A 25,373-nucleotide genomic window follows, 5' to 3' on the forward strand; every position below is an offset into this window, starting at 1 on the left:
TGATTTGATGTCTCGATACAATTCGTAGTTAACTGAATGGAATTATGTAAATTATGGATCTCCATTTACGAAAGGGGATCAGTGTGATGAAAAGCTCAAATTGTTCATAATTAACCATTAAAAACAGAAGATATATTTTGTGCATACATGGCCAGCTTATACAGTTCAGAGAGCTTAAAACTAAAATGTCGGGCGGGTGAGGAGGTGCACAACGGTCTGTCCCATTCGATTAACCCACAACAAAATAAGTTTTGAAGAGATAAGAATCCTGTTGAGTCTTGTTGGTGTATTGTTATCTCGAACTATAGTGATAGCCGCAGACCCTTATAATAATAATGCCCATTTAATAATTCTGACGTCATCATGATGCAAACGAAAATTTGGGGTTTGATATGATATGTGGACCATTATTCCGATTTCTGTGAATGGTTTTGATGAAAAGCATTTTGATTCAGCTATTCATTCTACCTTCTATACCACCATAGTGTGTGGTTAAAATAGAAATCGTTATGAACAGAAGAATATTATTCAAGGACCATTACACTTCACGCTTCAGCAATATTGTCGCTCTTTCTTTCTCTCTCTCTCTCTCTCTCTCTCTCACTCTCTCTCTCTTTCTCTCTCTCTCTCTCTCTCTTTCTCTCTCTCCCTATATACCTTTCACTCTTTTACTATTTCCTACCTCTTCCTCTTTGTTTCTGCTTGTCTCTCTCTGTCGTTCTACATTAACTTTGTTTCACCATCGACTCTGCCTTACTTTCTGTCTTTTTTGTCTTTATCTCTTCCTGTCTGTCTGTATCTTTCTCACTTTCCTTCGAATCGTGATAATATTTTTACTGTATAAATTACTAGCCTATTATGTCTCGACACTCTCTCTCTCTCTCTCTCTCTCCTTTTCTATACCCTCTAATTCTTAATATGTACCCTTCTCTGCTTCTTCCTCTCTCTCTCTCTCTCTCTCTCTCTCTCTCTTTCTCCTCTGTATTTGGGAATACGGCCTGAGCCGTCAAAATATTCTTCAGTGAACTGTGATAATAGTCGTTCTTCAGCCACTGAAATACCTTAGCGAGCCGTGCATGTATTGTGTTGTTCGCCCGTTATTTTTCTCACTGGCTACTGCTGTTAGCGTGTCTATACTCTGCCTCTCTGATACTCTGTGCAATATACTGATTTTTTTTTTTGTATTGATCGTGAGTAATATTCTCGGCCGTTTTAGACCTGATTTATGCCTCTGGTTAGTGCTAGTGACATCGGTTCTATGTTTCTGACGAATATACCCACTCACATGATGCGGACCAACTTTCTGACCTCTGACGTATACCCTCGTTGAGTGACAAATTACTCGTCTACCATTGGTCCTTCGACTACTGAGAACCAAAAGGAAGTCCACATATTTCTACACATTTGGCCATTCAGTGTACATTCTGAGCAAAAAGTGTGTTTCGCTTTCTCCCTAAGCCCCAAAAGTTCTGTTCGACTTTTTTCCCTACTAGCATGCACCGGGGACTGCCTGGTACGAGGAGAGCATATAAATCTCGACGGACTACTGGCGGCAACCTGTTGATCGGATTGCTACATCTGTATATATCATTCACATGCTCTGAACCATTACACAGGCCTCAATCCACGTGATACCACAAATACAACACGTCATACAGCTATCTCGCAAACTTGGTATTTAAACGACCGGCTGCACACAAACCTATTCACATCAAGGCTCTTCGCTTGAGTCGTGTCGACTCGGTGTTATTCAGCACAACGTTTTATTTTTTATTTTCTCCCCTTTTCGCTGGATTCGCTTCAGGTTTTTATTTGAGCAAGACTACCATGGCTTCTATCTAGACCAAGGACATTTACCTCACACTATAGGTAAGGACTCGGTCATTCATTCAAACAATTAATCGACCGTATAGGTATTTAGGTTCAGTTACAAAAATACAAGCTATATGTTTCCCATGGTGGGATAGATTGATTCTATATTATTTGCTTACAGATTTTTTACGATACAAATTATGTGCATTCTTCTTTACCCTATTCTCTTTCGTTCCACAGTACACCACAGCAATTACTCTTGGCTAGATCATCTTGCTCTGTTTGCATTTGAATTGTGGATATTGAATCCTCCAACAACCAGGGCAGCAGCAAACCAAACACCAAACATTGAATAAGTCGGGGTTTATTCAGAGTTTTCTCAACAAGTGTTTATACAGTGGAGGGAAGAAGAGTAAATCTGTATTCATCCCCGGAGTTCTGCTCTGTTGACAATGCTCGACTACTACCGCACTCAGTCCAGTGTTGAACGTGAAAGCTGGACGTTGCAGAGGCTCAATTCCGCTGGAGGTGAAGACGAGATGGATTCAAACAGTACCAGCTCAATGTCCGACATCGACATGAGTGAACATTCCAGCCCCCTCAGCTCCAACAGCGATGATGATTTGTTTCTCGATTACCTCTTCTCTCGCGGCATCGTAGACTCGATCGGCGACCAGTCGGAGGAGGTTTCGCCAAGTGGTGTCGATGTGTCTTCGCCAGTGTTTCCGCCTGCTGCGTCACCCATGCGAGCCGTTACCCTGCGCCCTGCACCGAATCAGACTCTGGGCAACTTGAACCAATTTAACGATGCAATGAAAAGTAATGACGCATTCCTAATACCGAACCCTGCGGATCCTTCCGGGATAGGAAGTCCGTTGCTAGGACAAAGTGATACCAGTTTAGATGAGCTGCTAAAGTCGACTAGCATGGATGAATTTGCCGGCTTATGCAGCAGTATTCTTAGTGACCTGGACAACGGATACTTGTTAAATACCGAATCAGAAATCAATTTGAATGGATGTGCGAATGTTTTGTCATTGTTGCCCCAGGACCCACTTGCCTCCGATCACCAGAACAGTTTCCATAATATGGGATCCTTCAACGGACGCACCACCAGCACCATTCCTGCCCAACATCCCGCTCTCATCCACAACTATGCGGCAAATCAGCTTACGGTTACTAAAGTACCTGACAATCAAACAGATCCCAGGACTATTTTTAATTCATCAGGGAGCAACAACAGGCTCTTGATATCCTCAGAGAACCCTCTTCTCTCGGTTGTGGAAGAACAGACCAACCTTCTTGATCGCAGCATCCTTCCACCATCAGGAGTCCGCATCACGCATATTCCTGTAGGTAAGACAAACGCTAGTGAGAACAAACGCGGGAGTCCCATGCAGAACTCTTCTTCCGTCTTAACAACGTCGAACTCATCCACCACCTCACCTACGACTACGACAACGACGACCGTGAAGACAGGACGCGGTGGTGGTGGACGCGGCCGAGGACATGGCAACAAGATCGCGGACGAACTCAAGATTCACAAGTGCACTTATCCCAACTGCGGCAAGATGTATTCCAAGAGCTCTCACCTAAAGGCGCATCTTCGACGTCATACAGGAGAAAAACCCTTCATCTGTACTTGGGAAGGGTGTAAGTGGAGGTTCTCTCGTTCAGACGAACTTGCGCGTCACAAGCGTTCCCATTCGGGCATCAAGCCTTATAAATGCACTATTTGTGAGAAGCGTTTTTCACGGTCGGATCATCTTTCCAAGCACATCAAAGTACATGCAAATGGAGTTCCAAGAGGGATGCGTAACAACCAGGCCTTTGTCACTAATAAGTGAACTTCATGCAAAACTGTTTTGTTACTCATATTATCCCTTCTACGCATACAACTCGTGCCTTTTGCATGATTTGCGATGTTTTTCGATCGCATTGTTTTTTGCAAAATCTTGAAAACTAAAACAAAATGGTATTTAACGTCGGAAGGAGATGAAGAAGAATTTATCAGGAGAGGAATTTGTGTGTAAAATTACAATCGGTAAGGTACAGAGGTACTGCAACATTCATCGACAAAGACAATCGTTCAAACGACAGGAAGAAGACTAATCATTCATTTTTGTGTTATTGTGATGTGTAGTGGCTATTTGAACATCACTTACAAACCAACACATTCTTTTTTTTTTGTATATTTATGTTACAAACCAGCACATTCTTAATATTGATATTTGTATTTTACCGCCGATAATCGGCCGGCGTAAGGTTACGTCTTTAAGAGTGGAGCATATCCCATAACAATACTGTCCTAATCAGGTTATCACCAAGCCATTATATAACTAGTGATCTTAGCAAGTTTACTCTACCTCCCTTCGATACCGGTACCAGTCGTTTTGTCAAAGACCAACACCATTTTAACTTATCATTCTCGCCAAGGAATCTCCGAATTCTGATAACAATCGATCGTATATATCTGATCAGTGGTAAGAGAGCTTATCTGTAAATAGAGGCAAGTTGATTTAGTTCCACTGATATATGGCATCCGTTATCTGCAATATGAGACTTGGAATGGTAAGACAGAGTGTATTAAATCACTGCGTTATCTTTTTAGTACACACGGAAAGCTGCATGTCAAATATTTAGCTGCTTTAATACCTCGAGGACTTCATACCCCTCACCTTTATCATTCATAGAGACCATGAAAGACAGAGTCTCAGAGTTATCATTGTACAGAACTCCATCTTTTTTCTTTTAGCTGATTTTGCCTTTTACATGACGAAGCATTATTACCTCAAAATGTCTCAGACATTTTTATCGTTTCATGGAACATTCGTCATGGAGTCAGCTGATATTTTATGTAACACGGAATGTATTTCATGAAAAAGACGTTTGTGAAAATGTGTTCAGTTAAATCATACTCTCAAATAATTCATTCGTCTGCTGATTACCAGAAGGTCGTTAGTTTGTGTCAGTTTACAAAAAGACTTAAATGCCCTTCTTGTACTTGGCAGACAAGTTTACTGAACGTGATTATAATCGGGTATTGAACGGTATGTTTTGATATCGTCATTTGTATATAGAGTAATAATTCATTTCTTTTCTACACCTTGCTGTACTATATGACAACATTTTCCAGAACATGGTGTTTTCAGAGCTTATCATGCCTATCTGCAAAATTTACCTATAATGTTGGCAATTGCCTCATCGGCATCGCCGGCTGATATCATAGCATTTTCAAGAAGATTTTGTTTAGTTGAATTATTCGTTTTTATACGAAGTGCCAAAAGCTTACCTTTATAAATATGTAATTTTAATCTTCAGATTTTCATGTTAAACAAAATCTGAGATCAAAACCAAGTACAGTATTTGCAAACCTCTTAAATTCACTTGTCACCCTCTTTTTCCGAGGGTGGGGTTAATGGTTCAAGTTTGGTGCATAAAAATACCAATATTCCATATACTGGTAAAAACTTTTCTTTTTTCAGTAAAGTTAAGTTTTGTTATCCACTGTCAAAATAGAATATATTTCTATTAAACGGCATTTGCCTTCAGCAAAAGATGATCAAAATGATACTCTTGATACCGTAAAACTCGCAACAAATTAACCTGGTCAGTAGGCATGATAATTTATGTTCTCTGAATACGTGTAAGTTGGAATTTAACCAGGTCTATTAACGTAATGCTCACGTTTCAAGCGAAATAATTCTCAAAATGGCGTTATTGTGCAGTACTTAGTAGTGATAGGTGCTTAAAGAGAAGTTTGAATTCTGGGGAGAGGTGATAAATACTTTGTGAGCAGTAAGCATTATGCAAGTGTGGAAAACATCAGAAAAAAATGTTCCATGAAGAGCATGGCTCTTCGAATGCCTTCATATTTAAAATATGACAAGTAACAGCTTTTTATGCCACATTTTTGTGTAGTCCCATATACATCTATGATCTATCTATTTACAGTGCTTGTTACTTTACCAAGACTGCCATATTTCTTTTCATGTTGATGACTCCAAAACCTTGCAGTACACAGCAATACTTACATGCTACATGATCAACTCTTCTGATCGATTCCACACTGTTTCTATCACTATGCAATCGCATGACCAGAACTCAACTTTATCTTTAAGCAGAGAATATTTAACCACTAAAGAAAAATTACAGAAAAGAAAATTGATATGTTTTCTATAGAGTGCAATGAAAAGTATATTTCTAAGAGCTTGGTCGTTTCTGTATTTAGCTTGAATCATTTAAGGATATTCAAGAGTGACTTTTAGTCTGTCAACTTGTTTCATGAAATTAAATACCTACTATAAAACTTGGGAACATACAATTTCTGGACAAGTTGGAGAGGTGATTATATATTATGTGATTCTATAATTCGTATTTAATGTAGGCATATGAGCTGAAAGATCTCGTCAAACAGTATTATCCTAGAATTTTCTTAAAGTAAAAACATAATTCGACCTTTGATCGTAAATACTGAGGTCTAAGCATGACCAGAAGTCAAATTTCAGAAAACTAATTACGTCTTGTTCAAATGTTTGAAATGGAGTAAGAGGACAAAAGGACCGAAAGAAATGGAGCTCGGTCGAACTTGAAATAATCTGCTGGAAACTGAAAAGATATATTTGAATGGAATGATCAGGTTTTCTGCGTACCCAACCGTGCGTAATATGTTTACTAGATTGAGGTCAATAACAATTTAAACAATACAGATACAAATTTACTGAAAGTTAGACCGCAGAAGGAACGAATAAAATTAAACTATTTTTACATATACATGTTTATCTAAAGTTGCAATGCTATTGTAAATTGGGGTTTAGTTTACGTTCTTGCAGGTTATAAGAAGGGTTACCTTAGTCTAGAGCGATTCCTCAATCTTGGATGCAAATACTGTGTTGCAGAGAAGAAATACGTAATGTCTCACAAGACAATATTAAATATAATTTTGTTTTCATATTGAAAATTCTTTTCATTTGTAACCTTGATGAGGGGGTGTATGGTTCCTTGCACCCCCTGCAGCTAGTTCGCACCGCCATATGCATCATATCGATGATTTTCTTGAAGAGTTGAACAATACGAATTTGACTCGCGACATTCCGAAGTCCTATTTATCATTGTGTTCTAGTATTCTAGTCGTCTTTTATACGCTTCAAATATTTGTGCTTTACACGAGAGGACCTTTGTGAAGAGAAGATCAAATAATAGTGTCCCCAGGATAAACAATAGAAGTAATGAAATAATCCTTTTTGGTGTTTCAATTTGCTTTTTGGAATTATCTCCTAACATTTACTTTCAAAAGAATATCCACTAGGCAAGCTTAGTTCGTTGAACTTATTGTTGCGCCTTATAAAATGCTAGACAGTTTTCAACTCCACAATAATTTTCTTTGGAAATAGGCCATTTTCGTAATGTATCCAAAGTTAATGCATAAGTCTTTGTGAAGTACCTCAATACATATTATTTCATTCACCTGAAAAGAATAAAAGTATTTCAATAGACAGTATCCGAACTGCATTCATTAGTTGTTGCCAGGTTGGACAAACATTATGGCTTGACCTACCTAGCAACACTTAATATATGCAGTTTGCATTCTGACTATTGAAATACTATTATTCTTATCAGGTAAATGAAATAACTTGTATTGAGGCACTTCACAAAGACTTATGCATTAAATTTGGTTACATTACGAAAATGGCCTATTGGATGCGTACTGGTTTGCTTCAGTGCATATAAAAGAACACCTGAATTCACTTCCTTAATATTCCATAATATTCACCGATTCTAACTTAGGGAATCTTCATTTGATTATGGGTTGTATGAAGTGTGGAGCTATATGGGCGGACAATGGTGTTATCACACAGTATCTTAATCGCACACATGTTTTCACAATATTCAGTGTTTATAATGTTAATGCAAATCTCGTAATTTTGTCAAAATTGATTCAAATCATTACTGAGCTTCAATAATTAATGAATTAATCCCAATTCACCAACATGACCACTTCATAGCCTGTTATCGGCTGAAAGCCAGATGGGCCTAGATTCATATGTTAACGCCTTTTTGGCTGTCGATCAGCAGACGGGTATATTATGCTATATTCTTTATATCATTATGGAAAAATAACTAATACACATTCTATGTTTACTATTCTAATTTTGAAAGCAAACTTAGTCATCATTACGAATTATGTGAGCAAATGGGTGTGGGAATTTGCTCTCCATTCGTGAGTGCAGTATCACTGGAGCTTCAATACATGCTCATAGCCTTGATACAGTAGCAGCGGACCTAAGTTATTTTTTTACGTTGGTTTGTCTCTTTTGTATTGAATGCGGTTGCAGACATGACAAGGTGTATTCTGACTAATTTTGTGAAAGTCATTTGCGGTGATTCAAGCTGGGTAATTTGTCACAATGCCACAAAAGGTCATATTGATGATGAGGTTTAGCATGATCATAGCAAGCGAGGCATTTCAAAGACTGTAGGTGGGTTCGAACCCCCCAAAATGGCCAACAAATCATGAGTTGTCAACATTTTGCCAAAATCACTTTAATTTTATTGTTTTGCCAATTATACATGTAAGTTTCATGATGTATGTACATAATGTACTTATACGACATGCATGACCAAGCGTCTGTCAAGGACCCGATATGTAAGGTGTTTCAAGGCAGGCCAATTAGAGTGTATTATGTGAGCTACATGAACATTTATCTTTCTTGAAGTGTTTTCCTGCTATTAAAATCTGCGGTTTCTAAGCCAAAGTCACGGTCATGATTCTGTTTGTACTTCAGATCAAGCAAATCATGAACCAATATCATGCCTGGGTACTACCTTAGTCACACCGACAAACGGACACCGTATTGGCAGTCTCTTACTGGTCTGATATCGGTCTCCTTGGTGCGGCAGGGTTTTTAACCATTCAAGAACCACTGCATTGCAACACGTAATACTAATTGTAAATCGACGCACTCATGCAAAAGATGATCTCTCAGCTAGCAGCGCTGGAAGCCGATCAAATGACCGACAATAATAGGTATTCGAAGTCAGTCTCTATTCACCTGCAATGAGTTGATCATCTCCTTTTGTGTCAAAGAAAATCCTTTAGTGTATATTGAAGTAGTACGATCAGTAAAGGGCATGACATTTCTTTAGGGATGTGACTATATTTGGATATCTTCATGATTATTTTTTCAGGTCATTCAATTTTCGAAAATAACTTTTTGTTATGTTGACGTGGTATAATTCCTCTGTGCATTACACATGTATTATATGTATATATATATGTATATATGTTTATATGTATATATGTATATATGTTTATACATATATGTATATGTATGATTATAATGTTATTCTGCACACATCTCGTATTCGAACTTTTAATCGTGATGATATTCAAGCTCCATTGTGGACCAGTGCCACGCGGAAATATCATTAACTTCCCAACCCTTCCAACCCTGTCACATCTCGATAATTTTCCGAATTTCCCATCCCTTTGACTCGCAAAATTGAAGCTCAAAGCCATCTTTATCCTTCTTAGATATTTGGTTTGACCTCTTTTAATCTTGCCGAAAACCGATTTCGAATTCCCAGTCTCTTCCCCAGAAAAAAATTCGATGTCTAAACGGCAAAGAATGCACATGGTTATTGAATCAACTTGCTACGATCAATTTGTTGTTGAACCAATACGATCTGGAAAGAGAGGCTTTTTTACGTATTTAGTGGGCCTGATTTTCGTTCGTATCGTTGACGATATTTTTTCCCATTTAAGCTTGCCATTATTTTACCTTGTTTTGTTATTGCAATGACCATTAATGACGTCATGGAATTGCACTCACTAGCCCGTTTTACTATGTAATGTACAATAGTACATCAAGAACAGATCAGCAAATAACTGACGCAATTTGTATAAACTTTTTTTGTGGCCAAAACAGAGTTATAGTTAGGAACGGAATTCTGACTAGAGTGCCTCATATTATGATACTTATGATGAAATTTGACAAACAAATATTTTACAACTGTACAATCAATTGCTTGTTCAATTTGGATGCTTCAGTTTGAAAGAAGTACTGCTTTTATATTTTATGAAGTTTTATTCATTACGTTTGATATCTCCTTTATTATAGGACTTTTTTATAGAAAATTGTAAATACTTATACACAAGAAAGAGAAGAGAGAATATTATCCAATATATGCGAAGTATATTACAAATGTTTTATGTTTACAGATATTTTGATAAAAGAAGACATGTTTGAAAGGAAAAGAAATCTGTGTCAGGTGGATTTATTTTGTGGTTGGTTTGTGGCATTTCGTTACTTGTGTATTTTGAAAGAGAGATCGAAAATGAGTCACTTGGACTAAAATGTTGTTAATGCAACAACTCGTAGGCCAGTTGTTGGAATCTTGCTATCTGTATGGCAAAGTGATCAGAGTATATGTGTAATTGCATAATTTATATTATGCAATGGCTTTCAAGATGAGAACACTTTCCATTCATTTTCACATATGAGTAACTTTATGCAAGAAAAATCTCTTTGAAGGTCAGACTGTATTCACCCGAGCTATTTGGGTAGTAGCACGATGGAGGGGGCATTGTGCCAGAAAGAGAGACAGAGACAGAGACAGAGGGAGAGAGACAGAGAAAGAGAGAGAAAGAAATGGACAGACGAGACAAACAGACACACACACACTCTCAGAGAGATCAGGTCCATGGGGAGAGAGAGAGAGAGAGAAGTAAGAAAATAGAAAGCAAAATATGTACATACATAAACACTTTACTGACGGTCTATACTCATCTTATTTCAGTCTTGGAATGCATTCTTTCCTACATTTTTGAAAGTCTTTGAACATAATACAAAAGTGAGTGAATGAAAGGATTCAATCGAATACAAGGTGGTATGTAGCCTACAACTGAATGGGAAACTCTGCACCCGTTTTGTTTTCACTACTATTTCCGATCCCCGGTCTTCACTTCCTAAAGACTCCGAGTGGAAGTCCCAAAACCACAGGATAAAATAGGTTTTGAATTAATGAATGAATCTGGTCACCATCAAGGCCTCTTTTTATCTCTTTCCACATCCGCATAGTTCAAGTATTACCTGGATGGTGAATTCTAAAGTAATAAAATGTATCGACAGGAACTTACTAAACAGGCCTGTTTTCCTGAATGTCTTGTCTCTGGATCGAAGCCGGTCATGTGTGGAGTTTTAATAGCCGTATTTATCATGTTGATACACAAACTTTTCTTTATAACTCAGTTTTTGTATGTACATTTGATAGTGCTTAATATTGTGTTAATATTGTGTTTGATATTGTCGTATAATAGGCAAAATATTAAACAAACATCAATATGTCCTTCTAAATATATTGGTAGATATATTGGTTAACTTCAAAGCCTGTACTTATCCATGTCTTTCCTTTGAAATATTATTATTATTATTACTTTTATATCAAATCATCTCTTATTCGCCTTTCAAAAGCTTTATTTCTAAATCACATTATTTTGCTTGTTAGGCACTTGCAAACTCATTTTCTTTCATTTCTCATGGGCTTTGAGACTTTGACACCAATAGCTGATGGCCGATGATAACACGACTTGTTCACATGCCTCAAATGTAATCAAACTTTTAATACCTGTCATTAGTAAGATAGCCGTCCATCATAATATAAGAGAACTTTGACCATTATGAATAATAAATAAAGATTGCAGATAAGTATTGCGAAATGTGTGTGTGGGTGAGTGTGTGAGTTGGTTCGTGTCTTTATACATACTGTATTTTATTTCTAAGATTGATTTGTATTGTTTGGAATCAATTTAAAAAAAAACTATTGGAAAAAAAAGAAGAAAAAAGTGTGTGTGTGTCTAAATGAATTCACATAATGTGTGCGTACGTGTGCGTGGGTGTGGGTGTGCGCTCGAATGAGTGTGTGCACGTTTTACCAGACGCGCACAGCACACTGGATTCGGGGTACATGACTGTAGCCTCAGGTGTCGCTATATAGCTTTTCCATTCCCTCCTTCTCTCAATCAAGATTTGTTATTTGTTCATGACAGTCTACTTTAAGACTAATGATAACATGCAGAGTTTGAGCTCTTGACCTGACTTGAAAATTTGCCATATTACTAGCAAACATTTATTTGATCTCGATGGCCATACGAATTAGCATCAAGTTATAGGCAGTGTCATTGTTTTAAAAACGCATTTTTCTATATGTATGGATAATATTAATAACCAAAGCTTGATAGTATGTACATTAACACAATGCGGATAAATATACTTAATCATGAATCAATAATATTGTCCAATATTTTTCCAGTGGAGTTTCCTTTATTGAACATTCCTACTAGTCTAATGATACATGAATAATAATGATTGATACATCAGTAACGATGTTCTGATTTGTTTAATTCCCGTTGTGCATGAATGCCTTCAGCTACTACAAGTGACGTCTGTGGCCCATCTTTCCCGGCGAAAGAAATCTGGATCAGCCATTCAAAATTTATCCAGAACACAAATTGCAAACCGCTGGTGGTCTTTTAAACTGCAATTTATGCTGAGTTATCAACTTGAAATTAATGATGAGATCTATGTTGACTAAAAGTGATAAGATACCAAAGAGTGATAACTTTGTCGAACTTTTGTAACAGGGGGTATAACAAATATAACAAGATGTGTCTTCGATTAATCTGAATTATCGGATGTTTCCAATTACACTCTTTTGTTACAATATTTTTTTGTTTTAATGTTTATCGTCGTATGTATCAGTGTTATCTAATTGAGGTTGTGTTCTAGTTATACAGTGTTAAATGTTGACATTAGCATTGTGACAACATAGCTGTCTGTAGCATGTGATGATTTCGTTTTTTCTACGGGTCATTAGTGTATGTAACGCACGTCATATGGAACAATGATTCACATTATCATGGTAATCTATCAATATGTACTCGGGCAAATCTTTTAATTTAATCGTGGACTTTGTACGAATTGTCAAGTTCTTTTTGTCACTATAAACTGTATTGTTATATTTGTTTTATTCCGAATTGTTGATTCCACAGTATTACAAACTTTTAACACATCAAAGTAACATACATAGTTATTTTCAGTTTTACTTTGCTGTTATATGTTCATTATGCAAAGACTACCAAACTATCATTTAACGGTAGTGTATCTCTTTTGCAGCCAACATCACATTTTGTAGAACTTTGCAGGAATTATGAATATGTCACGTATGTCCTATCTGTGTGCTTGTATTCAAATTATGCAAGAAAACTCGTTTACTTTAATTTCTAAATTTTTACTATCAGACTGACTATCGAGTGACTGACTGGCTTTTTTTTCTCGTTGGTAATAACATACATAAAATGAGCTGTTCAAATTAAGGGAAAAGATAAAGGTAGAATAGATAGAGATGGGGAGGAGTATAGAGAGATGAGAAAAGAAAAGAGTGGAGAGAAGGAGAGACAGAGACAGACAGAGAACCTGAAAGGAAAATGACGGAGTGATAATTTGTTCTTTATGAATACTAGTAATACAAAAAATGACCCTAAACCATATCCTATACCTCTGCTTCTTCTTTATGAACATTGTAAACTTGATCATGACAATAGAGATCTCATAAATAAAATGATATGGATTTACAATTTTGACGAATTAATCATAATGTCAATGTCTTCCTAATCTATAAGGACGAACGTGATTGACGAAGAAAATGCGTGTAAACAATATGTTTTACAACTTTTAAATCATCTTGATCGTTTTATATAGGTCTCTGGATTTACATTATATCGATATTGTCAACTCATAGCACATATTAATTTATCTTAGTAAACATAGATGACAAACATTAACGATAAAGAGCGCATGATAAGCGAACATTTTCTGATATACACACAGTAATGCACGCACACGCACTAAGACGTGAGTGATTATTTCACGTAGACTCCAACGATTTTGTGCAAGATAGATATTTTCAAAATCTGTATTGTGTATCCCATTCATCAATCTATTTGTTGAATGACAATGTTTTAGGGAAAAAAGTTGAGTTAAAGGTCATGTTCATAATGTAGCTAACCATTGCGCGGTAAGGTCGTAGCGCATACCAACTCGCCAAGGCTTTAAAGAGAAGGTGGAGTCGAGGTAAAGATGAAAAATAATTTGTGAGATTTCTCACTCTTTGTATGTCAGTTTTAATCACAGCAGGAATGCCCCTTGAAAGGATTGCTCTTCGAAGGGTCTCGCATTCCAAACATGACGAGAAGTATCTGAAAATGTGGACCAAACCTTCATACCATTTGTATGTCTTGGCGTCCCATATGCCCATTTATGTGTGCAATGCATGTGATTTTCAGCAAGACTGAGTCGGCTTTAGTTCTTTTCATTTTTGTAATTTTTTACTAAAAACCAAACAGAGTAAAAAGATATTAAGCTCTACACAATAGACATTTCCTAATTGCTTCTAAATTCTTTCATAATGTAATTTCACGACCAATACTCCACTTTATCTTTAAATGATTCCCCATGCCACCGAAAGGCCTATCAATGCCAACACCATATAAGCCATAACAAGACATGGAATATGATATTGTTTTTGATTGCATATGAAATATGTTGTTCTTGTTGTTTTTTCATTGTTCGGAGTATTCTAAAAATAAGTTCACCTTTGGAGAAAAAAATGCAGTGATTTAACCTTGACTACCCACTAGTCTTTAAAGGTTCGTCCATTCAACGTCACTCATACGTGCAAATGATAATATGGCAATTCATATCAAAGGTGTTTGGCTGATAGAGAAGGACAAAGAAAGAAAGAAAACGAATGGTGATTCAAAAGTAGATGAACATTTTGAGAATTTACTTTTAGTCTATCTCAATATCATGATTATTGAGCAATGGATTAAATATATAAACGTCTTTTCAGGAACAGTCATAACTATTTGTCTTGCAAAGAGGATCTATTGCATGCTGGACAAAATCCTCGAGAAATGTTGTATTTCTACCAGCACCTTCTCTCCCCACTCCCGCCCCTCCACTTTGAAAAAACTGACCTCTCTCGAAATCATTTGTCCCGATATTTATGAATGGATATACCGAAAGCTTTTGCAACATTTTACATGAAAATCATGATGCAAAAATGTTTTGCCATTGTTTCCTTCTCATGTGGAAACAAAATTATAATATCAGCGGTCTACTAGGTAATACCTTTCTTTATTGATATGTTTTCCTTCCTATATACATTGTAGGAATCGAAGTGTTTGGACATGGAAGTAGAAGTTTATAAAGTTCAAACATACAACTGATATTCGTTACCCGTTTCCCGTTATAAATTGTTCATAAAATCCTCTTTAACTTGATGTAAGTTTTGTCTGCTCCAGCTAATGCTGATTTAATGTGAGGGAGTAAAATAAATCACGAGTACAAATGTTAAGCCTTTATCATTTGAATGGTCTCGTTAAATTTTCCAAACATCAATGCCGGATACTCACTTTCATAATTTAAACAAAAACACTTGGAGATGCATGTTCCAATTACTTATCAATCTGTCTACCTCTCTATAAATCTTTCTCTATTTATACAGATTTTTGTATCGACTATTCTGTATTCTAAATGAAGAATGTCTCTACCAATATACATCGTTCTATAAATCTATCTGATAATCCAATTATCTATCAAATCATCTGTTTATCTTCTCAACTTGGATGATTACATTGCACAGTATTGATGATTACGTTAACCAATCTTCAGATAGTGCTCATGATAGCCCAATATCATTCGTACGTGAATGCATGGGCCAATACAAACAAAACTTGGTGATTGGTCCAAAAACCATGGATCCAATCTCTAAAAATCTGGTTGACTTTTGGCACAAGACCTACTTTTACTCTGAATATAGTAAGCACTAGGGAGAGAACGGAATGGAAGGCATGCTTAAAGGTTACCATTGGTTTGTCACTCATAAATTTCATAGATAATATATGGGAACTATCTACCAAAAATATATTTGAAATGAGAGAGGTACATGATATAGCATTGTACGAAACAATATGAAACATTACACATTCTCATGAAAAGGAAGCGCGAATGTGTCTCAGTGTGCAAGATGCTCAGTCATCATCATCACAAAAGAATATTTTACAATCGCATTTCTTTGATTTGCAGGGGAGCAAATTTGTCAAGTCTCCTTCTGAGCTTCTTGTTTAGTATAGGAGGAACAAAGCTCAAGTAGAGTCAACTACATATCTTGGTCAAGATAAGGACCTGCCGTCTTATCAATATTTAGACTTCTCACTGTCTATTTGAACAGACGAACCATCATCAACTGCCGAGATCATAATATAAAGATATGTCAGGACAAGAATATGATCGATTTGAGTTATGAATTCGGACGCTTTAATACTCGGTTAGTATCCCATAACTGTGTTTGACTTGGGGTCGTATTTCAATTTTGAGCGGTGGAAATTTCACATTCGAAACCCGATTTGGTTTGTAATCCAAATTATTCAAGAGAGATCTAAGGTGTTTTCGCATGTAGCCTATATATTATTTTGTAAAAGTATGTAAAAGAAAATGCTTCTTGATTTGTTTATCTTGAGAGCATGACGTATTCCTATGAAACTAGAAAAGTGTGTCATCTATTTTGTTCATTATCCACCATTCTATAGACTTCAAGCGCGTATATGCAATGTGTGCACCATCACCATCATCTTTCTAGGGGAGCATTTCTCTCTAGTCACAGTCCCCTTTCGCTGGCTAGCACATGACAATTTACTCTACATTGTAGAGTATATTGTCTTACTTGTGGTTGAGACGCTATTATTGGATAATTTCTCAATTTTTCACTTTTTATATTCGACAAAACAACTTTCCATCGAAGTGTAATTCCCTTTAAATATAAAACCCTCAAAACAATAAGATTCCCCTCATAAAAGTATGCACGGCTATGGGCACTTTGGACCTTCATCTCTCACTCACAGAGTCTCTTCATGTCAAATCCTTCTGAAGAACTAGATTATCTAGAGCTCGAAATATCGAGGTAGAGTTATTATTCCTCCTGAGAATTCTCGGGAGCTTGACTTTTGACATGATTGGGGTTCACCGCTTTGGATCAAATCAAGATCTTTCTACGAGGCTGACTTTGTACTGACAGCCTTTGAAAGAAAACTTTGAAAGAATGCAACAGGCGATAAAGTACTCCATTCTGCATGATGGTTTGAATATATCTCGTTCTTTGACATTAACCAAGTTTTGTAAAACTTATGTCAATTCTCTATCAAGTCATTTATAATGTCATCAATCAAAGATAACACTTTAAGTAGTTGCAAATAACAGAAAAAGGAAAATATTAAGTTGAAGACAAACTTGATTGATAAATGACATGTTATGAATTGGCCCAATCAGAAAGCAATTTGCAGGTTGTTCTTGTTTAACGACTTGTGTTTGGTGTCAACCTTGCCCCACCATAAAGACCAAACCAGCTACCATAAATACAGAAAACTATTAAAAAAAAAAAAATGCTGGTCTTGATACACCACAGAACGCAAAACGACCGGTGTTGCTGAGGGGGAGGGGGTCTGGTGTGGGGGGGGGGCACCCCCATTCATAGCTTCTGCAATATGCGTTTGGAAGTTCTTTCAAGTTTTGTCGGGAAACAATCATAGTTTTTTAAAGTTGTAAAATTGCTAGTAACCCCTGTTAACAATTCTAAGCAACATGTTAGCAAAATGTAGCTAAATTTGAAACTCTGAATATTTCTTTTTAACTATCTAGTTGAAAAAATGGAAAAGTTCGGTGCGGAAACCCTTTCGGCAAATTTGGTCCAACGCTCCTTCCTCTCATTAAAAAGGGGTCCGACACCCCTTCTCATAAATACCCATCTTTTGCGCTTCAAATTTGTCAACCGTCTCGTCATATTGCAATGTGATGGTGACATCATAGTTTATCTTGTCGCAGCATTTACAAACCTTATTTTCGTTCAAAATCCCATTTAATTCAGTAAAAGACAGCAGAACTGTTTACAGAGCAAAAAAAAGGGGGGAGGAGGGGATTTGGCCAACAAAATTACCCACAAAGGACGCAGTGTCGAGTAGCCTCCCAATTCTTTTGGGAACACTTGATCTCAAACCTAAAATTAGACACTCGGATGGGCGGGTTAAAAGCAAGTTTGGTACCACTGCGTAATTTCTGAGAAGTGAAAAATGGTTCGAAAGCGAGATCGATCTCGCAGGGTGTTATCCCATTGTATGACGTCATCCTAGCTTAAGTTAGTAGGACTGAAATGTCAATGTGACAGTAACTTGTATTTTAACCTTTAAATATATGAGATGTTTGGGTCAAATGTTTCGCCCATTCTCTGAATAACTGTCGGTTTAATATTACGCTAAGTAGATAACATTTACCTTCCTCTTTGTTTCCCTTCTTCTTTCATTTTATAAAAAGTCTGCTTGGTTTGATCGACTTTCCTTTTCCGAGAGATTCCTGATTGGTACGGGGAATCAAGTATTTTGTTGAATTCGTCGAATGCAGCTCCTGAAGTCTTGTTACCATTTGACTGTATATACATATTCTCTGAATACAATTAAACTTTTACCTTTAGCTTTATTTCTTTCAAACCCAGCACATATTGTATGGTATTTACAAGAACAGATGTTCTGTTAACACCTCAACATTTCGACCTGTGCATAGTTCATTAATAAATGAAAAATCTAAACATGCATTTCAAATAATCATTTGTTTAGTAAACCGACTGAAGAACAAAATATGCCGGGTCTGACGATGGTAATTCACAGGAATTTTGGCACCCATGACAGCGAAATCGCAGAATTTAGCGTGAAATTAGAAACTAAAACTTCAAGAATTGTTCACAAGTAAACCGTGGAAGGTAATGCCGTGCTTTCTTAATTTATTATTTTTCATTAAAAAAAAAAGTATTGGGGGGGGGGGGCTGCAATCGAGAGGAGAGTTACGCCATCGTAACAATATGCGGGATACGCCACTAAGTTTGTCACCCTTGCGTGTTGCAATTTTTTCAAGGTGATATGATAAACAAGCATGATTTATGTTTCAATAATCGGTAATTTGCCGACATAATATGTGTTACCTATAAGCACTATAAGGTTAACGAGATTCTTTGACACGTATGAGGCTCCATAAATAACATGAATCTTATATCCGTTGTGTTGTTCTCAAATTTCAAATTTCGTTTCTATTTGTGTAGAGCTAACACGAGCTTTCATCGACATTCGGCGTGCAAATGTGCATAAGTGAGAAAGAGGAGAGGAAAGGAAAGAAGGAGAGAAAGCAGAAAATGAAGGAAGAAGATAAATGAGGAAGAGAAAGAAAGAATGATAAGAAATGTAATTTGCTCTGAGCATTTTGATCACTTAATTGCAATACATGCTGAGGTGTTGATTGAGCCTAAAAGCTTGAGACCTATACTGATTTTCGAGTGAGCTTTCAAGTTAAAAAGAGCCTAGAGAAATATAAGCTTAAAGGGGGAACAGATCAATCAAATGATCTTCGTTCCAAGTTCACAATGTTAAAGATAAAGCTGAGTTCTTGTCATGCGATTAAATTGTAAAAGAAACTGTCAAGAAGCAATTGGGAAAGGTTGATTGTATCATTGTATAGTACAAAGGAATTTGTGTATACTTTGGAGTTTTGGACTGATCAAAACGAAAATAAATCTACTTAATCTTGCTGAATACTACATGCATTGTACGCAGAAATTAGTACATGGGACTACATACAACCCTTTGGTCCAAACTGTTCGGCTCTATATATTCATGTTATGAATATGCGGGGGTTGAAGAGAGTAATTCTTTTGAGTGGACAATAATCTACTAGGATATTCTTCCAATCTGATAAAGAATGAGAATGAGGCCACAAGTGTTTCTTCTTTTTTAATGCATGTTTACAAAAACTCAAGCTATTCTTTAAATGCTGAAGTCATAACTTTGTTCTCAATCTCCTCAATAAAACAGTCGACCATTATATAACAGTGACCAGTGTCCAGTGATGCTTTTTACAATGATGTAAGTCTGAAACATTGTTTCGTGGAGGTCACTTTGTAAAATCACGACAGTTTCACATGTTTAGTAACGGTATCTTCTCGATTGAAATCTCGGATTAATAAGATTTGCGCCCAGGAATGTCCATCTTTTAATTATGAGGCCATAGAATGCTGATCAGCTACGAGACATGGTATGATGCGACAAGAATATCGTGTGTTTTTCTCTCTATTTGTTTTTAGTCGGGTGTGATGGAGGAGAGCTGTAGGCCTGAGTTGAATAATTATTCTTTGCTTTTCCAGACTCAAATAACGATGTTTGTGTTAAATCTTTATTTGCTTTGTTCTCCTTTATCAATCATAACAGGTAAAATTCGGAGGAAAAAAAAAAGGTTATCTCCATTATCTGTGACATAACCAACTGTTACCATACTGTGGAAAGGATAGATGTAATAATAGGCGGCATTTATTTCAAAATAATATTTCATATTAAAGGGGCTATGACGATAAATCCTTTTTAATTGTTAGGAACATTTAATGATTATTGATAACCGATGAGAAATATTTTCTCTCTTTAAAGAAAACAATGCATTGTTACGAAAAGATCGCCTAATATTTTCCGACGAGCTTTTTATTCAGGCAGATTATAACTAGAATAGAAACATATACAAAATTGCTCATATTAGGATCGCACAATATTTGCTTGTTGTCCCCACAATTCAAACGGCGAATAGTTACCCATCACATCCTATCAAAAACAATAGACACATTGGAAACATTCGGGATATAACATTTTGTTTGATATGATTTAAGATAATTTCTGATCCAAACTCAAGATAGCATGAGAAAAAGTCATGAAAAAGTTAACCCTCGACTTGACCTCCATATACAGGGCCTTTCGTTTATGGCATGTGATGTGTTCATCAGTGGCGTAGCGTTGGCCCATTGTTCGAGGGGGTATACTGCAATAATTAGGCGGATGAAATGCCAGCAACAAGGCCAAAGATTGAAAGAAGGTTTAGAAGGGTTGTGTCACTTTCTTTTTTGGCTGCCTCCCTCCCTTTCTCCCAGTCCCTTGCCCCCTCTCTCTTTATCACTCTCTCTCTCTCTCTCTCTCTCTCCTCTCCATTCAATTTTGGGGGCGCGTGCCCCTTTCCCCCCTGTCGCGACGCCATAGTGCATATCACAATGCACATAATTTTACGATCGTTGTGCCACAGGTAGTGCCCAATTCTTTTCGACGGATCATCATTTTAACCCCTTCCGAATATTCTTTTTAATAGCATTTTGGCTTCTAGATTTATTTCTCCAATTCCATTCGCTTGAAGAAAGAAGAAAAAAAGAGAAAATGAAATCTCGTTACCTGTTACGAGCAGATTTACATTCCTGGCCAGCAAGCAGTCCCTGATATTAAACGCATTATATCACCCTGTCAATATTTAAACAGAAGTCCATCTAAACTCTGAGGTTGTTTGATTAGATCTTGCTGGGTATATATAGACCCGAAGGTCCCTCGGAATTATTGGGGGTTCTTATCGTTTTTCATTTATCTACCAGGGTTCATATACTTCAGAAGAACTGTAAGGGTTTAATAAATGGATCATTATGGGCCCGTGATTTTTCTCTCAGGGTCACATAAAACAAGAGGTCACTAACATCGATGATCTAGAATTATGTAACACGGAATTATCAGATCATGGCATTTCAGATAATTGTCAAAATATCCCAATTTTATATAATTCCTATTGAATTGAGTATATGGCATGTATACTTCAGTTCTTACACTTAAACACGATTTATTTTATTAGTGACTTTCATCATTGCAGGAAAAGGGGAAATGGGGAAAAGAGGAAGAGAAACATTAATGTTGTACATGTTGGGTTTTAGGAGAGAAGGGTGTCTAACTTAAATTTTTTGAATGATACACAAAATGTATCTACATAAGGTATGAACATAACATTTTGGCAAAGCTTAACCAAAATTGCTTTTGAGAATAATATTGAAGACGACTTCAAGCTTCCCGCCAACGTGGTCAAGGAGAAAGAAGAGAAGAAGGAAAAAACTGACCAAAAAAGAAGAAGAGAAAATTATGAACACATTAGAATAATAAATTTGTTTTTGTAACTCTGGCATTACATCTAATGCTCCTTCCCTCTGTAGCTACTTTTCTCATTACCAAACAAATACTCATCTGAAGAAAGAAAAAGAAAGTAATCTCTCTCGGCTGGCTGAAGCCTCATGCATCCCACTCCCCCGAGGATCTTGAAACATTCGGGCAACTGTCAACTCATATTCGGGCAGCGATGTGAATGAACATCTAAGCTTGAATTCTAGTGTATTCTCTGACCTGTTAACTTCTTTGACTGTCGTTTTATTTTTCTCGCTCGCTTGATACAGGCTAAAAGTCAGAACAGCAGAGAGAGAGAGAGAGAGAGAGAGAGTGTGTGTGCTTCAACCAAAATGTCTTTGAAATTACAACAGTACTGTGCAGTGACTAATGCATACCTCGATCCACTTTTTCTTGAAGTCTGAAGTTGATCTTCATACCAAGGCTGAAAAATAATCCAATCATCTTGACTCAGTCCTGACATGACCATCTGAGTCTATGAAACAGAATTCAACGGTATATGATGGATGAGCCCTGAGATGGGATTGTCAACACAAGACTTGGTCAAACAATCGAGTTCTTGAAGCCAGACGGACGGTGAGAGGGGAATCGCGTTAAGTTCTCTGGTAATGTTTATATTTATGTGATTTGTATTCTTTCTTTTTAGATCAATATATGCGTTCAAATACAGAGTATTGAATCCACCACGTCCTTTTCTTTGCAGATAGGGAGGGAGAGTGAATGAGTGGTAGAAATATATATATATATATATCGATAGAGTAAGAAAGAAAAAAAAAGATAGATATAGGTTGATAGATAGATTGATTAATTGACTGATATAAAGAAAGAGAGAGAGAGAGAGAGAGAGAGGGTATCTGGAAAATCATTGACGTCAGTCTATACAGGAATGCAGACATTGCGAGAGAAAGATTATGTAAATGAAGTTAAGAGTTAGAGATATACATCAAGAAGAAATATAAATAGAAATGATTTTTTGAACTAACAAAAGTAATGGAGTGCGACGGGTGATGACGGGTGATGTAGTGCGACATTTTGTACAAAGAGAGAAAGAAAGAGAGAAAGAGAGAGAGAGAGAGAGAGAAAGAGAATGACATGGTAAAACGAAGAGTAGAAAGCAGAGATGAGAGGGATATTAATTGTCAACCAAATTGAAAACCAACAGTCAGCTGACAATAAGTGAAAGAGAAAATTAAGACTCAAGAGCTGAATACGAGTCAATACCTCTGTATTCCATCAGTTCTCAACATAATTATCATCACTGACGCAAACTTCTTACCTTTTTGTCTTTTCATTGCGATTTATCTCCATCGATAAGCTTACCGATTTTATGTTCTGGGCCGTTTGTCAGCTTAGTTCCGCATTTTTTGTTTAATGTTGTCATTTTGTACTTTTTGCAGAACACTTTCATAGCATTTAAAAGAAAATATTTTCACTTGAAAGCTTAAGATAAATAACAAAATCACAAACGCAAAGTCCAAGTATACTACTTTTAGACAGATGCAAATCTTGCATTTATACGATTTGATTACATTCAATACTCTAATGTGTAAGTACTCAGTAAGACATAACATTTTTAATGTGAAGTATATAGTAATACGTTTATTCAAAATTCAAATATCCATTCACATGCCACTCGTCAAAAAGACATTTTTCATCAACCCAAAGTAAGACTTACTTCTTCACTTATTTCATTAAAATGTTGTTGGCGTGAAAAATGGAACCAATTACCCACTTCTATAAAATTAAGTTAAACTTTATCCTGTTTTAAAAAGCTTTGTCGTAAATACCTATTTGAAAATTTGTAACAATACAGTATTTCGTGTGGGTATGTGTGTGTGCAGTAGTTTGTGTGTGTGGGTATGGTGACTGAATTATATTTAAATTATTATTATTATTTTTTTTTTTTTTTTATTTTTTATTTTTTTTTTTGGGGGGGGGGCCCTATTTATACTAAGCAAATTGCTATACTTTGTGGTCCGTTGTATTTTGTATGTTTTATGTGTTCTACTGTATGTTTTGCCTTTACATGTGTCTATGGTTTAATGGATTCAAAATTCATTAATTCATTTTTGTGGTACTGGAATTAAATTCCATTTCCTTATACATGTGCATGTGTTTGAATAATATTTAGGGTTCGTTTCAAAAGGACGATAACAATTCAAAGAAGGGAAAGAATTACTCCAACTTTGCCACATGAATTAAATGAACTCTATACATGGTTTGCATTTAGTCCATGCAGTGGCGTACGCAGGATTTTTTCAAGGGGGGGGGGGGGTTTAAAATCGGGTCCAAAATTTCGCATCGACTCAGGAAAATTTGAAAATCGCGCCAGCCGAAAAGTCGCTCAGTGGGGGGGGGGGGGGGGGGGGGGGGGGCGCGGACACTTTTTTTTTTTTTTTGGTCCCAAAAAAATCGCAACGACTCAACCGACCGCTGAATAAGCGGGGGGGGGGGGGGGGTAAGAAATTTGAAAATTTGACATTAGGCTCCGTTGGGGGGGGGGGGGGGAGGGTCACCTTTTTTAGGTCAGCCATGGGGGTAATTTTTTTTTATTTTATTTTTTAAAATAATTATAAAAAAATATAAAAAATTAAAAAAACCAAAGGGGGGGGGGGGGTTTTAGGGATTTTTTAGGGGGGTTTACACACATAAAAATACCAAAGGGGGGGGGTTTAACCCCCCAAACACCCCCCCCCCCCCCCTGCGTACGCGCCTGAGTCCATGTATACAATTTCCAGATTTTGATACCTCGACAAATATATTCTTCTGAACATTGTGAGAAAGGAAATGATATGCAGTTTGCGCGTCTGTTCAAATAAAGCTGGAGTTCATACATACAATAAATTGAACCTGTTCGATAATGCATGGTCTAGATAATGTGTTGATATCTCGTGTAACAATGTTCGCGGCAGTCAGTCTATTTGAATAAAGCTCTGAAACTTTACAGAGTATTTTACCCGTTATTTGAATTGTTCACCTGATTGCATTTTGGTAAATAAGGCTCACATAGTTGAATCTTATTCACCCATGGCTGGAGGGACATGTCAATAGAATTATGATAGCAAAAACTTTGTATAACTTTATGTTCATCCTTTTGAAAAAGTTTTTGTGGGCCTGAATTTTTTTCTTCCCCCTGTGTAAACATTAAGTTTACATGCATTTTCTCATTTTTCTTAGCCATCAGCTATTCAATGAGATTTAATTTATGGCATATTCCCACCGAGCACAAACGATCAACACATTGAAAAGAGATAAACATTATTTTAAAAAAAATTAATGTTTATTAATACAACAACCAAAACAACAATAACAATATGAACTGCTACTATTACTACAATAACAACAATACTAATAACGAACAACTTCTGCTGCTGCTGCTTTTTTTCTTCTAATGTTGTTGCTGCTGCTGCTACTACTTCTCTTACTGCTACTACTACTA

The 25,373-nt window shown here is 36.6% G+C and overlaps 1 protein-coding gene across 1 annotated transcript; it reads left to right on the forward strand.

Moving 5' to 3' along the window:
- The first annotated feature begins 968 nt into the window (after positions 1-968).
- On the forward strand, positions 969-5,637 carry LOC100889794 (early growth response protein 1). The gene is made up of 2 exons (XM_003726219.3): positions 969-1,869; positions 2,053-5,637. Exon 2 carries the CDS (start codon positions 2,265-2,267, stop codon positions 3,657-3,659), a length of 1,395 nt encoding a protein of 464 aa, XP_003726267.2. The 5' UTR covers positions 969-1,869; positions 2,053-2,264; the 3' UTR covers positions 3,660-5,637.
- The last annotated feature ends 19,736 nt before the right edge of the window (positions 5,638-25,373 follow it).

This window comes from Strongylocentrotus purpuratus, unplaced genomic scaffold, assembly GCF_000002235.5.
Source record: "Strongylocentrotus purpuratus isolate Spur 01 unplaced genomic scaffold, Spur_5.0 spur5_scaffold_6, whole genome shotgun sequence".
NCBI lineage: Eukaryota > Metazoa > Echinodermata > Echinoidea > Camarodonta > Strongylocentrotidae > Strongylocentrotus > Strongylocentrotus purpuratus.

What these genes read in the sequence shown, in the direction of transcription:
- LOC100889794 (XM_003726219.3), top strand. Translation starts at nt 2,265, where the DNA reads ATGCTCGACTACTACCGCACTCAGTCCAGTGTTGAACGTGAAAGCTGG.